The sequence below is a fragment of the Engystomops pustulosus genome, chromosome 3 (genome assembly GCF_040894005.1).
Source record: "Engystomops pustulosus chromosome 3, aEngPut4.maternal, whole genome shotgun sequence".
Classification (NCBI taxonomy): Eukaryota; Metazoa; Chordata; class Amphibia; order Anura; family Leptodactylidae; genus Engystomops; species Engystomops pustulosus.
The window spans coordinates 93,130,386-93,145,423 of NC_092413.1; the positions used below are offsets into that span (position 1 = coordinate 93,130,386).

The 15,038-nt window shown below is 38.6% G+C and overlaps 2 protein-coding genes across 5 annotated transcripts in view; one reads left to right on the plus strand and one right to left on the minus strand.

Moving 5' to 3' along the window:
* The window catches only part of C3H13orf46 (chromosome 3 C13orf46 homolog), an 80,000-nt gene that overhangs the window by 54,767 nt on the left and 10,195 nt on the right, over positions 1–15,038 (plus strand). Inside the window, exons 4-5 of one of the 3 annotated variants that reach the window (XR_011854138.1) lie at positions 9,789–9,986; positions 14,415–14,679. The exons of 1 other annotated variant lie outside the window; for it this stretch is intronic. The gene's annotated coding sequence lies outside the window, so the exon portion shown is untranslated. Of the gene's footprint in view, positions 1–9,788; positions 9,987–14,414; positions 14,680–15,038 lie in introns of those variants that run through there. One more of the 3 variants, XR_011854139.1, reaches the window with a different exon arrangement.
* Positions 1–15,038, minus strand: part of PDE7B (phosphodiesterase 7B) — a 251,962-nt gene that overhangs the window by 24,110 nt on the left and 212,814 nt on the right. For both annotated transcript variants that reach the window (XM_072141469.1, XM_072141468.1), the window contains 5 exons: positions 8,331–8,482; positions 6,594–6,657; positions 4,001–4,096; positions 1,607–1,707; positions 493–624 (listed from right to left, as the gene is read on the minus strand). In XM_072141469.1, the coding sequence (XP_071997570.1) occupies positions 493–624; positions 1,607–1,707; positions 4,001–4,096; positions 6,594–6,657; positions 8,331–8,482 (545 nt within the window). The remainder of the gene's footprint in view (positions 1–492; positions 625–1,606; positions 1,708–4,000; positions 4,097–6,593; positions 6,658–8,330; positions 8,483–15,038) is intronic.

Sequence of the window (15,038 nt, forward strand, 5' to 3'; positions counted from 1 at the left end):
AGGTGAGCATTTTACTTGCTACCTTCTACTCCGCACTACCAGACGTTATTACCCGAGGCGCTGTCATCTGTTTTTGTTTTTTTCACCATTTCTTTGAGGCTATAAAAACTGGTCAGATTCAGCTGTAGTATGTAGAATGCCCTCATTGAATCATATGGTTTTACATATCATGGCATAATTTAAAAGCTTGTGCCAACTTAGGAAGTAATACTAAGGGTGATAGCTTCCTAATTGGTTGAGTGTCCAAGAGCTTGGACCCCCACCAGTCATGAGAATGGGACCCGCAGCAAATAGGAGAATGTTCTCACTAATGGGTGGGCAGGCTGAGTAATTATTTTTTTTACAGGAAACTAGCCTGCTAATATTTTTTCTCTACTTTTGCTTGGCAATTTTACAACAATAATGATTCCTAGTAACACATAGCTGAACAGTGTTTTGCTATCACAGTAAAAAACGCTGAAAACTAAACAGAGGGAGATTACATATTCTTACCTGGTACAGGTTGGCAAGATGGTGTTTAGTTTTTATCAAAAATGGCTGGTTTACTCCTGGGTGATCCACATCGTGTGCAGCTGCTGCCAGCAGTCCAAGCATTATGTCCAGATGAGTTAGATAGCTGGCAAGCTGTGTAAAGTAAGCAGAAGTTTACTAGCTTAAAAGAGTAGCTTGATATCTTAAAGGGGTATTCCCATGAAGATAAGAATCTTTAATATACTCAGAATAAAAAAATAACTCAAAATCTCTAATTCACTTTTATTAACAAAAATACAACATTTCACAGAAATAATTCCAACCTGTCTCTATCAGTCCTGGTGTATAAAACCAGGACTAACCGTAAATCTTCTTCTGATTATGGTGGGGCATGGCAGATTCTTCTCTTTAAAGGAAACCTACCACTTGAAGTGGCAGGTTTCAGATGGAAATACCGGGCACCAGCTCAGGGTGAGCTGGTGCCGGAGCTTATTTTTGTTAGTGTTTTAAACCGCGGTATCGTGGTACCGTGCGCGCGGCTACATAGGAAGTGAAGGAGAGCCGCGCGCATGGTAAGCGCCGAGCGCGTACCTCCCTGCGCCGGCTACAAAGTTTAAAAAGTGTTTTAAACCGCGATACCGCGGTTTAAAACACTAACAAAAATAAGCTCCGGCACCAGCTCACCCTGAGCTGGTGCCCGGTATTTCCATCTGAAACCTGCCACTTCAAGTGGTAGGTTTCCTTTAATAGCTTCTCATGTCTGAACATTGCAGTGTCTCTCCGCCTCTTGCCCCTCCCCCCTGCATACCAAGATGAGCTCACACACAGACACTTACAAGCACTTCCTGCAGGCAGCAGTTTGAGGAGACTCACTCTAAAAGCTACAGATAAGATAATATCTTTATAGCAGGGGAAGGAGTTGACTTACAGCAGAGCTGACTGTGTGTGATATAGTTGAGATATAGTAGAGATGTAGCAGAACTAGTGTGTGTCGTCGTGTTTTAGATCTGTTAAGGAGTTAATATATTTTTTTTTATTTCATTTATAAACATTGGGCACTTTAGGGTACGTTTATTTTTGCTAGTATTATATTGTAATGAGCAGTGACTTTCGACAATACAAAGAGTGCACTTACCTTTGGCTCTTTCAAATAGCAGTGCATAGCTTGTGTGACGTCAGCAGCATGGACAGCATTATGATATGGGTTTTGACTATGGTAGTCTTCCTGAACCATAACTAAACACAATTACAAAATAAACATGTGTTAAAAACAAAGTCATAGGGGAACATGTATCATAGTTTTTTTTTCTTTGGTGTATAATTGAGATATTTGGAAGGTCTTTTGTGCGCCTTATGTATGATCGTGTCTTTTTTCTTTTGATACATGTTCAGTTTTTCCTGTCCTGGCAGGCGCAAATTTTGGATCCTTTTTGAGACTTTTTGTTGCAAATGTCTCAAATTTACATGGACACAAGCCATGTAAGGGGGTTATGTACAGGAGTGGACACGAATGTTAATTTTTGGATTTGAGGCTGTGTCCTGCATTTTTAAGCACTCTAGTCACAGGGAGATTACATCATATGAGGCTGCGGTCACACGTGGTGTTAGGGGTGCAGTCACATGTTGCGTTTTCATTGCGTTTTGAAAGACATTACAGCAGCTGAGGAGAGGTGATTTGCCTAATTTCATTTCTGTTAACATGTGCGCTTACAAAACACAGTAAACGCATTGATAACACATGTGTTAACGCAGTGTTAATGTATGTGTTAAGATTGTGTTTACATTGTGTTTGGTAAATGCAAATGTTAACAGTAATGTAATTAGGCAAATCACCTCTCCCCAGCTGCTGTAATGCATTTCAAAATGCAACCAATCTGACCTCACTCTTAAAAGTAACCAATACATTAAAAAAAATGTAAATTAAAAAAATGATCATTAAAAAAAAAAAACAAGTTAATGTGCAAAATTTTAAACATTTAAAGCATGTGAAATAATTGCAATTTACATAAAAAAATCCTTCCTCTGCAACTGCCCTGGACCAGATAAATAAAGATACATAAGGCACTGCACAAGGTGCCGACCAAGGTGTACTTGAAAAACGACAGCAAAAGTTGCAGTGAATAGTTGCAAAAACTACAAAAGCCGCAAAAATTAGACAATTTAAATAGCAGAAATATGTCCCCCATAGACATTCATAACAATATATACAAAAGATAATATAGATATTTTATTTAGCAAATATATAGCCAAAGACTACATTTAGTGTACTAACTGACAAAATCCTGAGAAGCCATCGCAGAACTAGTGTAAAGTAAACTAGAAATCAATGATTCCCCAGTATATGTGTATGAAGGAAAGATATTCATGACACAGATAAATCAAGTTTCTTGGTGATTTTATATTATGAATATCTTTTAAATAAATATGTTATGTATATACCAAATTTTTGGACCTGTGCATGAATAATTAAATATATGTCCTTGCACAGTCTAAAACACTTAGAAATGAATGGATAGTGCTAGGACAAATCCTATTGCCAAAGCTCACACCAAGTTGTCTACTTCTTTAAGGGGCACATTTATTCATTTGTGTCACAAGTTCTGTTTTCTGGTGCCTGACTTTATTAGTGTTTTGTACTGTGATTTTACATTCAGGTGCATGGCTTTAAAAGGAACCTGTCACCACATTAGCACATATACAGCTAGTGACAGGTTCCTATAGAACAACTAACACCCTTCTTTTATCTAAAAAGTTTTTTTCACATTCCTTTAAATCCATTTAATCTTATAGTACCTGGAATCCAAGGGGGCATATCTTGCCTGCTTGGCCCCTCCCATCTACTCCTGCCCATGCCTCCTTACTATTCAGCAGTTCATGTCATGTGACCAAGAAGATGTACCCTTTACATTTGCAAAATGTACCCATGTATATTTTTGATGAAATCACAGCAGCCTCCATGGACTTCTACTCCTCTCCATCCTCTATGGAGACTGCTGTGATTTCATGTGATCACATACATACAGTACAGTTTACTAATGTTAGGAGGCTAAAGGACCTCAGATGTCACTCTGGTCACGTGACATGAATGTAGCACAAAAACTATTGTAAATAAGGTAAAGTGCCTCACTGGCATCTAATTTTAGGTGACACGTGGAGGACTTGTGGCCCTTTATCAGCAGGCATTGTTAGGGTGCTAAAATTCTGCTGACAGGTGTTCATTAATGTAATAAGCACACCACAGAAAGACAAAAATAGGCATCAGACATTCCACATTCAGGAAGGGGTTCAGACATTGGTAGACTTGCTTTTTGCTGGTCTAACACAAATTGCACCCAAAAAAAAAAAGTGTCAGGAAACTACACATGCAGGAAAGTTGTTGAGAAAAGAATGCTGCCCCAAAAAGTAGATTTGTTTACAACTGGTCTAGGATTTCCTCACAAATAAACAGCCGCAATTAATAAATGTGCCCTTATATGGCACAACATCGGTTTGTTAGAAAAACATAATAGGGCAACTTGAAGAAACATACCTAAAAATCTGTGCAATTTTACCATGTCAAGCTGAAAATGATGGATAAGCCCATGGACATTGAAGAGATGACACAACAGTGTTACAAGGCTGTTACCTGCAAAGCAGAAAGGATTTAGTGAGGAACAGTAATATAAAAATAAGCCTGGTCCTTTAAAAAGGATGGTTGAGGGAGACTCTTATTTACTACTGTTGTTTTCTGTTTTGGTATCCTGAGGTGCAGGATTGTTCACCTTTTTATTGCTGACATTTTAACTATAATACACAATTGGAGTCTCCAGCACTGGCTGTGAGCGAGTGAATACAGGAATGTTGCAAACCGCAAAAGGCTTTTTCATTCTTCAATTGGCAGAAAGGTAATAAGGTTACTGACTGTCCTTTATTTTCCTTTCAGAGTTGTCTATCAGTAAAAAATCAATAGTTCTCAAGCAGAAGCACCAGGTAGAGAACCTGGAAACAATGTGGTTTGTCTACAACTACACCGGCCTAGACTTGTATGAACTTCACAACTTTTTTTAACCTCTAAAATAGTTTTGGTGCTTACATGCTAAAAATTTATTAGGTTAAGCATGACTAAATGTCTCAGCTGGATCAGGTATGAGGATCGCAGTATTAGCCTTCACACCAATTTTTTCTGGGAATTCAAGCTTGCAAGTACCGGACACAAATAACCTTCTCCAATCGAGAATATCTATTCTCCAGATTCCTGTACTTTTGTCAATCTTTTAACTGCAATTTATATTCCTCTTATATTCTGCCAAAATGTCCCATCACTGTACTGTATTTTCAAATACAGTATTATACCACTGTATATTCTAATATTCACATCTATGCCCATTTGAATGATTATATGATCCTATGTGACTCCTTGACAGATTTGCTACATATCCCATGTCCATGTGTTATCTGCTTACAAATGAACCATACAGTCATAGCTCGCAACTTTCAGAATGTGGAAAAATGGAATAGAAGATGTGTGTGCCAAATAAAATTTGAATGTCCTACACCACACCCCTCACTACAACCACAACCCCACCCCCTTTGTGTGCCCAAATGAATAATGCCCTTGTTTCTGGCCACACCTTGTATACTATATACACCTTGTATATATATTCTGATCTGACCCCGCCCCAGTGTATAATGACCTCCTGTGAGTGAGGGAGGCTAATAATTGTGGGTGGGGACGGTTAATAATGCCTCCTTATTTTTGTTCTGGGTCCAGTATTTATGATGACATCATCACAGTTGGCCTTAGAACCAAAGAGTGGCAGAAGCAGATCCATGCTTTCTAACATGGATTTCGACCGAAATACCTTATATTCTAAGTGGCCTCTGTATAGATTCTGCCCGGAATATAAGACATGTCAACTTATGATCGCTGCTTTCACAAAAAAGGTTTATTCAAAGGATTCTAAGGATTTTGCACAGATATCCCATTGGGAAAAAGAATATTATTCTATTTGATAAACAATGAAGGCAATTCACACCTCACTCATTTAATTGGCTTATTTATGGGGGTACTTGGCTGATTTATGGGGGTGCTATGAGTTGAGCCCAACCAATCAGATATTGATTGAAATTGACCTAACCTATTTCCAAAACAAAATCCTTTAACCATCTCATAGCTAAACTTAGAACTGGACATGAATGTGTGGATTAGTGAATATGACTTTGTATAAAATGTCTTAAAGGGAACCTGTCACTACATTTTTCACAAACACAAACAGTGGCTGGTTCCCATAGAGCCCTACTAACTATCTGATACCCTTCTTTTAACAAAAAATTATTTCCCTCACATCCATAAAAAAATCAGAGTTATAAACTTGGCTGGTATTAAGGGATCTATAGAGCGAGTCCAGGGCATCACCAAATGTCATGTGACCTGGGTGACATCATCACAGGTCCTTTAGGCTCTTAACATTACCCAACTTAACCATAAGCACATAGCTAACCACATAATAAAATCACAGTATGCCTACGTGGACTTCTACTCCTCCCTGTTGTGATTTCATGTGATATGATAGGCTGTGATTTCATGAAATATATGCTTGGTGTACAGTTTGGTAATGTTAGGAGGCTAAAGGACCTGCGACGATGTCACCCTGGTCATATGACATTACTGCTGTATAACGAGTAAGCATGGGGCAGAGCTGGAGTTTTTCTTCCGTAACAAGCACCAATGCAATTTTAATACTCTAGCAATAAAGTAAATACGAGGAGTGTAAATGATGAAGGGTCATAAGAAGCACATGGCAGATAATTCCACATAAGTGTCTGTTCTAAGTAATCACAATCTTTAAAAAAAAATCAAGCTTAGAAGCTTAATAGGTAAGCACTGTATGACCACCAGGTTGGTCAAGACTATACACATTTTTAACCTAATAATGTCAAATTTATGCAAAAATGGGACTTAGATGAAAATATTTAACAATGAAAACCAATGTGCTGCTAACATTATAGAAGTGTTTGTTTTATGCACATCTATAATGTAAGACATAACAAATTTCCAATTATTAGAGACACTGTGCTGTTCATATACCTATGCGAAGAAAAAGAAGGTTGAAGTTTGTATGTATACCAAAAATCCTGCTTACCATTTGTCAGGCGGTCAAAGAGAAAAATGTCAAAATTCCACATCCCGACCTTCGATAACATATGCTGTTAATAAAACAAAACATCTTTTAACTTCAATTGTTAACATGCTGTACATGTCGGGATGTATAAACTAGTGTAAATTATCCTTACAATCATTGAATTGTATGTTAGAAAGTTGTGATGAGTAGAATTCAATATGTAAACATATGGATCAGTGTTCCCTAATCCACGGGATTCCCCTCCCTAGGAATGCAAGCTTGCTTCATTACTATTCAGAGCACAAAATTCACTGAGATCCATAAGCCTTCAATGTATCTATTATTCTAGCCAAGAATGTCTCATTTATTAGTCTACAGGAAGCAGCGTTACCTACCACTATTATTATTAAAAGGGATAAAGGAGACAAATCTCTGGAGATAAAAAAAAGTTTTATCTGATGATAAAGAACAATGATCTATGGATGCCAAGTCAGATTTTTAAGCTTTTCCATGATGAAAGTTTTCACATTCGGTAATGTGTAAAAAACACAATTACAACATAAAGATTTCCCAATAAGTATGATGCATCTTTATGCATGTTAATAATAGCCTTCAAAAATAATTTTATTAAAGGGCATCTGTTGCTCTACATATGGTAGTAGGGAATTGGGACACCAAACCACTGGTCTCTAAGGACATGGTGGTGGCTTGGAGTTACAAATCTAGGTGACAGGCTTTCTTTAAATAACATATCTATAGGATTCTTTAAATAACATATCTACAGGATATCTGGTAACTGTAGGTCAGTTTGGAATTCCTTTCATTCTTCAGAAGAGATGATGAAGCTAGTGCAGTGTCACTCCATTCATTTCTAATAAACTCCAAAATATAGCCAAGAGCTCTCCAGAACTCCCATAGAGGATTATGGTACAGCAGTGCGCTTGCATGACTGTCAATTCATACAAAAGTAACCAGTGGGATTCCATAGCTCGCATTGCCACTGACAATGGGTCCCTATTTCTAAGTAAATTTCTACTGATTTTAACAGTATCACACAACAGTTACGTTCGCTGTCAAGTGTTAGAAAAACTTGGCTGATTTCTTCCAAAAACAGCTACATGTTTTGTGACTTTTGTGACAACCCTTTCACTACATCCAGTAGTGGAGTAAAAAAAAAGAGCAGTACATGTCAATTATACAGTATTTTTCAGACTATAAGGCGCACTGGATTATAAGGCGCACCATCAATAAATGCCTGCTAAAATGTCTAGGTTCATATATAAGGCGCACCGGATTATAAGGTGCACCTGATTATAAGGATGAATGACCAGCAGGTGGCAGACCTGTGCACAGCTCAAGTACGGTTCATACCGTATATAAGGCGTACTGGACTACAAGGCGCACCTTTGATTTCTAAGAAAATCAAAGAATTTTTTGTGCACCTTATAGTCAAAAAAATACAGTACTTTTTCTCCCATTAAAATCTACTCCTGTTTCAGGAAACCTGAACTATAACACTAAAATTGCCATTAGAGTTCCCATAACTCACACAGGTGTTGACAAGAATCCTGCATTCATCTTTCAGGCAGAGCTGGCAAAAACACAAGTAATGACTAGTTGAAGGTATAGTAAGTAAAGCAAATAATTTGCAGTTGCTTATTTTTTTCTGTAAACTAAAGGATGTTGCAAAATATCAGTCATGAGCCAGGTTTTGATTGTTAGCAGTGTAAGTATCTAGAGTCATCTATTTGTGCTTACCCGTGCCTGGCCAAGGTAGTCTTCATCCAATAAGTGCAGTGAAGCTTGTGGCACGATTCCACGCAGAAGCCTTGATGCATGAAAATATCTCTGAAAGCTCAAGAGTCTCTTTACTTTTTTCTTTGTGCCAATTTCTCCTGAGTGTGCTGTATCTGCAACAACACAAACCCATCATAATAAATAAATGTGTGAGAACAGAGATGACCCTGATATATTTTTTCATCACACATTAAGGGTTCATTCACATGGACGTGTGCTAACCCAGGCACACCCCGGGGAGCACACGTGGCACGCTGCAGAAGAGGAGATTGGGCCATGCATGCATGGCACAGAGTGGTGAGCGCACATTGTGCTTACCGTACTAAGACCGGGCGCCATAGCCATCGAGAAAAAAACAAAAATGGTAGTTGGTTAAAAAAAGATCTACGTCATTAAGCTTAACCTATTAACTCACATTGATCCAGCATTCTCCATTGCTGAGGTGAGCAGCACATGACCTTCCGGAAGGCAGGTCTTAACATCCAGCAATGTACACAACACTCATACAGTATGCACACTGTATATCTGGAATAACAATAATTTGTTTCATGAATATAAAATGTTTCTTAATAACCTTTTTGCTCCATCACCGTTTAAGGCTTTTTTTTAAACTAATAATAATAATTTATTTTTGTAGCGCACACAGATTACACAGCGCTACACAGAGCTTGCCAAATCGGTCCCTGTCCCCGTAGGGCTCACAATCTAATCAACCTACCAGTAGGTTTTAGACTAATAAGAAGATGGACAATATGGTGACCACCAAGCCAATAGAAGGTGGTCACCGAAATTGTTTTAAAAAATGTATCATTTGTTTGTACAAATTAGTTTATGTCAAAAAAAGGACTAGAACAGAATCCAAACCCACTGAATAAAACAACTTTTTAACATCAAACTTTGGATTTAAGAACCTTAAGTGGTGTGCAGAATCTCTCCATTTTTATGTTTTCCACAAACTGGTCCAGAGATGGCAAAAACACTACTGGCAGAGACCCAAATTGTCATAAATTGGAAAACCCTCTTCCTGATACCTTCCAACATTCAGATAGATCCCTGGCATAACATTCTATGAAATTTATAAAAGTAACATATGTACCTTCATGGGTATATCTATATAGGAATAACAGGTAGCTGTTACACTTAAGCCACCTGTACAAAAACACTGTGTGTGTGTGATTTACCAGATACAGAACTACTAATATGACATGCTCAGTCTAGCACTTTGGTCCAGTAAATCCCACACACACTAAAGTAGTTTGTCGGAACCAACTTACTTGTGTAAAATCAGCCCTACTTCTTCATGTCTAAGCAGCTCAAAGGCCCCTCTACCAAATAATAAGACACAAAAGGCATATAGTACCCTGTTCCCCCTAAAATAAGACATGCTCCAAAAATTAAACCTTGTACAATTTCTTTCAGGCTTAGAAATATAAGGCCTCCGCTGAAAATAAGACCATTGCAACAGTCATTGCAGCAGCTCCCCCCCGCTCCATACATTAGTATTAGGAAATCTTTTAGATGCTGCAGAAGGTTGTGACATGGAGAAGAATTCATGGAAGTAAATTACTGGCTGTTGTGCTGCTAATGTGATACCAGCAGCTACCAGGATAAGACGAGGTAATTTATGGAAAGTGCTTTTACTAAACATGAGAGATAGGAGCCAATTATTCTAATAGAAATGGAGTCACAAGAAATTCTGCACGGAATTCAGAGTTTGGGGAGTCTTAAGGAAGTTAGAGAGGTTGATTTTTTGTTCAACTATAAATGTAAATTCTTGAATCATTTGATTTAAATTAAAAAAAAACAACAACTTTTTTTTTAAAAGCTGTGCAAAAAATGCAGTGCAACGCCCATGCAGTTTAGGTTTTCAAGTAGCAATTGTGTTGTGGGCTTTTTTATTGTAGCAACATTTTCTGACATAGCTTCACAGACTGGCACAACATGTAAGCTCCGAAACTAGTCCTTCCAGTAAAGATGTCTCCGTTTCTGGACAATCTTTCCATGGTTAAGTAATTTAGAACCACACATCCATCTACCACCAGAGAAACCAATGAAGCTTGGATAAAGCAACTTTCCTCTGATTTCAGTATTTCTCTTTGCTTACGTTTCTTCTTTACATGTCTTGTCCATGTGCAGGGTTCAATCACATTTAGTTTTATGAAGCCGTTATTCTGCTTGGTCTAGACCCAAACCTTGATGGGAAAACTGACCCTCTGATTTACACGTCAACTTGTGTGTAAATCCTGAAACTATCTTCCCAATTAATTCTTATCAGACTTACTTCAGGACATGACATATTAATAATTAACGGAAAGAAAAGCTTGGAACTTTAAAGGGCACCTACCACCACAAATCTACCTATAAAGGGTGGTAGGTGGATCAATGGGACGTGAGGATAGAAGGGCTAATCCTCGCGTCCCCGCACTTTTTTGGAAACGTTTATTACCCTAATATGTAAATTTTGTTAAGCGGCTACTGGGGCGTGGAGTAGCCGCATCTGAGGTTACACGAGGCGGCTACTCCACGCCCCGGTAGCCACTTTACCCCTCCTACTCACCATCTTCGGCACGCAGCTGCTCGTAGCTGCGCGCCCTCGTCCGACGATCCTGCCGTCTGCGCATGCGCAGAACAGCAGGCCCGCGCCTGTGCAGCCCCGGCTTCGGAGCAGTGACCGCGCAGGCGCGGGCCTGCTGTACTGTGCATGCGCAGACGGCAGGATCGTCGGACGAGGGCGCGCAGCTACGAGCAGCTGCGCGCCGAAGATGGTGAGTAGGAGGGGTAAAGTGGCTACCGGGGCGTGGAGTAGCCGCCTCGTGTAACCTCAGATGCGGCTACTCCACGCCCCAGTAGCCGCATAACAAAATTTACATATTAGGGTAATAAAAGTTTCCAAAAAAGTGCGGGGACGCGAGGATTAGCCCTTAAAAGGGCTATCCTCACGTCCCATTGATTCACCTGCCACACGATTTGTGGTGGTAGGTTTCCTTTAACTACAATCCATCACGATTGACCTAAGTCAATGTTTCCTAAGGATTTACACAGAGGATTCCAATTACTTCATAGTAGAGGGGTAACATCTGTAGCAAAATTTGCATTTTATGCATGTGGATTCTACAAAGTATGCACAGTATGTATAAACATATTGCTTTATAAGACCATGGTTTTATACTTGAACTGTGTAATTGAAAAGGAAAGACTCTAGTGGCCCACCTAATTCTTTTACAGGAAATTCATAAGATTTCACAACATATTTAAACAACAGTCAACAGATACTAATATACATAGATGGCATGATTGATAGATAGACAAATTTTTAACACCTTTACTGAGGTTCATTACCTAGTTTTTCAGTACAGATTTTTACGTGAAGATGGCCAAAAACCTATGTATATATGTTCCCAAAATGAGCCTAGTGGGAAATATATGGCTTATGACAAGTTAAAACCAATAAACAAATCCCTCAAAGATATCGACTCAACGCATATCGAAAACAATGCAAAATACCATTTTAATGACTAGGTGTGGAGATAATATTCTAGACCACAAAGTTTTTCACAAATTCCATAATTACTTATTGGTCTTTTCTATTAATGTCTATCCATTACTGGATAGAAGGCTAGCAAGATATGCCTGGCCAATACTCGTCAGTTTTATATAACAGTTACTATTTCACAGTTCCAACAAGTGACCAACGTAGTCGACTGTTTCTAGATGGCTCAAAATATATGAAACCTCTCACAATAGCTATATTTCCTAGTTAGCTACTTTTCTGGTGCAATGTTTTACAAAATCAATGAAACCACAAATATGCAAAAAAAAATGTATTTGTACTGTATGTACTGTATGATAGGCGTCAAAGCTAGTATAAGCCTTTTGTTTACTTTAACATAGCTCATGCTAAGCAACCAGGAGCAGAGATTCAGCCCAGGACTACTGACACCCATAAAAATATAGATGAGTCATGTAATCCTAGATTTTGTTAGATATATATACATTGCTATTCCATGTATGAGATAAGTGTGAAAATACATATATAATACAACACTATTTCCTGGAATTAATACACTGTATTTATGTACTTGCATGTTCTTAGATCTTCTTCAGTCCACGGGTCATCAAATGCATCTTCAATTCCTTCTGGTCAGATTGACAACGGTTACCACTCCTTTTTATATAACCTGTTGTCCCTAAAAATGTTTTGTCTTCTGACGGCTTTATTGGAGTAATGCCAGTATTAGATTTTTTTACTTTTATATTCCTTGACAAATATCATTCCTAAAAAAGGATAAATAGTATAGAAAGGCGGACAAGGAGAGACCAAAAAGCGCTCATAGAGTAGTAAGGTAATAGCCTGTGGTGCTGATTAGGAAGAGTGGAGAGAGGCTCACCGGATATGGTTGTGCTGTTTTAGGCACAACTCTAATGAGGGTATAGAAGGTTAGTGTTTCCTAGTGCTGCCTGTGGACAAGGGCCGTCGAGACACGGTTGCCAAACCGGTCTAGAAGCGTAGTCGGTAGTACAGGAAGGGTACTTGTCACAAATCGGCGCACACGGATAAGTCACATACACAAGATGAATCCATAAAAAGGGGGGTATTTTATTAGGTATCTCTGGAACACAACGCGTTTCAGAATCTATTATGACTCCTTTATCAAGTGGATAGATACTGCAGCGCGGGTGAAGGGGTGGAGCTAAAAAAGGATAAAGAAATATAGCATTTTTTTTTGGTGTGACTGTTGCGATTGTTGTGACTGTGTGATTGATCCTACATATATCATGCAACATGCAAAGTCCGACAGAAGTGTGTCACATGCCCCCTGTTAAAGGTGCACCACAAAATGTAGGAACACTCTGTCGGGGTAGAGCAGGGAGGGACAGATTGATGAAGAATGGGTGCCACAATTCATGAATCTGGCACCCTCTGCACACTACACAGGCAAACTGCATATAGTGCAGTTTGCACTGTTTTTAGTAAATATGCCCCAGTGTATTAATGTAACTTTCTACCCTGTTTCCCTAAAAATAAGACCTAGTACAATTTTTTTCACGCTTAAGGTCTCGAAATATAAGATCTCCACTGAAATTAAGACCTAGCTGCAGTCATTGCTACATACAGCTCCCCCCACCCCCGCCATACATTAGTATTACTAGATCATTTAAATACTGCAAAAGGCTGTGACATGGGTGAAGAATTCATGGGATAAAATCACTGTTGCAGATGCGCTATGTGCAGCAAAGTGCTATTGTTAAACGTGAGAAATTGGGGTTGATGAGTGCATAGAAATGGAGTCACAAGAAATTTGGCATGAAATTAAGGGTTTGGAGAGTTATAAGAATGTTAGAGAAGTTGTTGAAAAAATGGTCTTTAAATAAAAAATGTATTGGTAGTAGATTGTTGTACCTGGAATGGAATTGATGGAATTCAGATGGTTATACTGATGATCAAAATTTAGTTATTTCAATGAGACTTAGAGGAAATCTACGATCAGGATGAGGGAATCCTAAACCGAGAACATATACATATGGTGTGTGGTGTGGTGCCCCAACTGGTAGGATCTGCTCTTCTTTTAGCTTCTCAGGACCCTGAAGAAAAAAGGTTTTAAATTTATGCAAATGAACCTGAGGGGCTCCATAGATGTCAATAGTGACTTGAGCCCCTCAGATTCATTTGCATATATTTAAAAACCCTTATTTCTTAACAACAAGGGCATAGGAAGCTAAAAGATGAGCAGCTCCTACCAGAGGGGGCACACACCAGGATGTCAGTGTGCTTGGTTTACAATCCTTCATCCTAGTGGTAGATGTCCTTTAATAGCAGATGCAAGCAAATATTGAAGAACAGAGTGTTAAGAACACTTTGTAAAAGATGGAAAACAAGACGTGTAAATAAAACAAAGAACTAAGGTTATTAGTCCTACAAGCAAAAGACTGCCCCATACATGACATTTTTAAAATTAAAATGTCTAAAACTTTAATAAAACATAAATGAGCATTTATGAGATACACTTGATATCATATACTGCCCTGTATCCCCTTCTATTTTAGGTTCACCTCTGGCTAACATTCAGACTGCTGCAGATCATAATGTGAGAAAACACCCTAGTGATATCCATCAGTTGATTACAAGAAAGTTTAACTTTAAAAACAGATATATACAGAAGAAACTCTTATAAAGGAGCTTGATCACCTATAGATAGAATACTCAGTTCTATGGAAAGCATATTCAACTGCAGTTACAGTCCAGAGGAAAACTTTAGGAAAGCAAACAGACAATGAAGCAGGCAAGTACGAAGAAATACAATGTCCAGCTTCACTGAGAGCAACATAGGCATTTCACACAGAACATTATTCATTATAGTTTTACATGAAAAAAAAAATCTGCTTTTTTTACAGCAGACTGGGGAACAGATTTGATCTATTAGTTTCTCTGCTGGAGAGAAGTTTAATAATGTGTGTCTTATCAAGGGACCTGTCCCTAAACATACGCGACCTCTTTACATTACTCCAGGTGGAAGCCATTGCCAGCTTCATCACTACATACAGAAAATGTATGTTATCAGGTATGGGAAGGTGGGAGAGCTCGAAATTCCCACCAAGATAGATTTGATGGAAATGAGATTCTCATGGTATGTAGTAACCAGTTTGACCCCTTTTTCAACCTCGGACTGA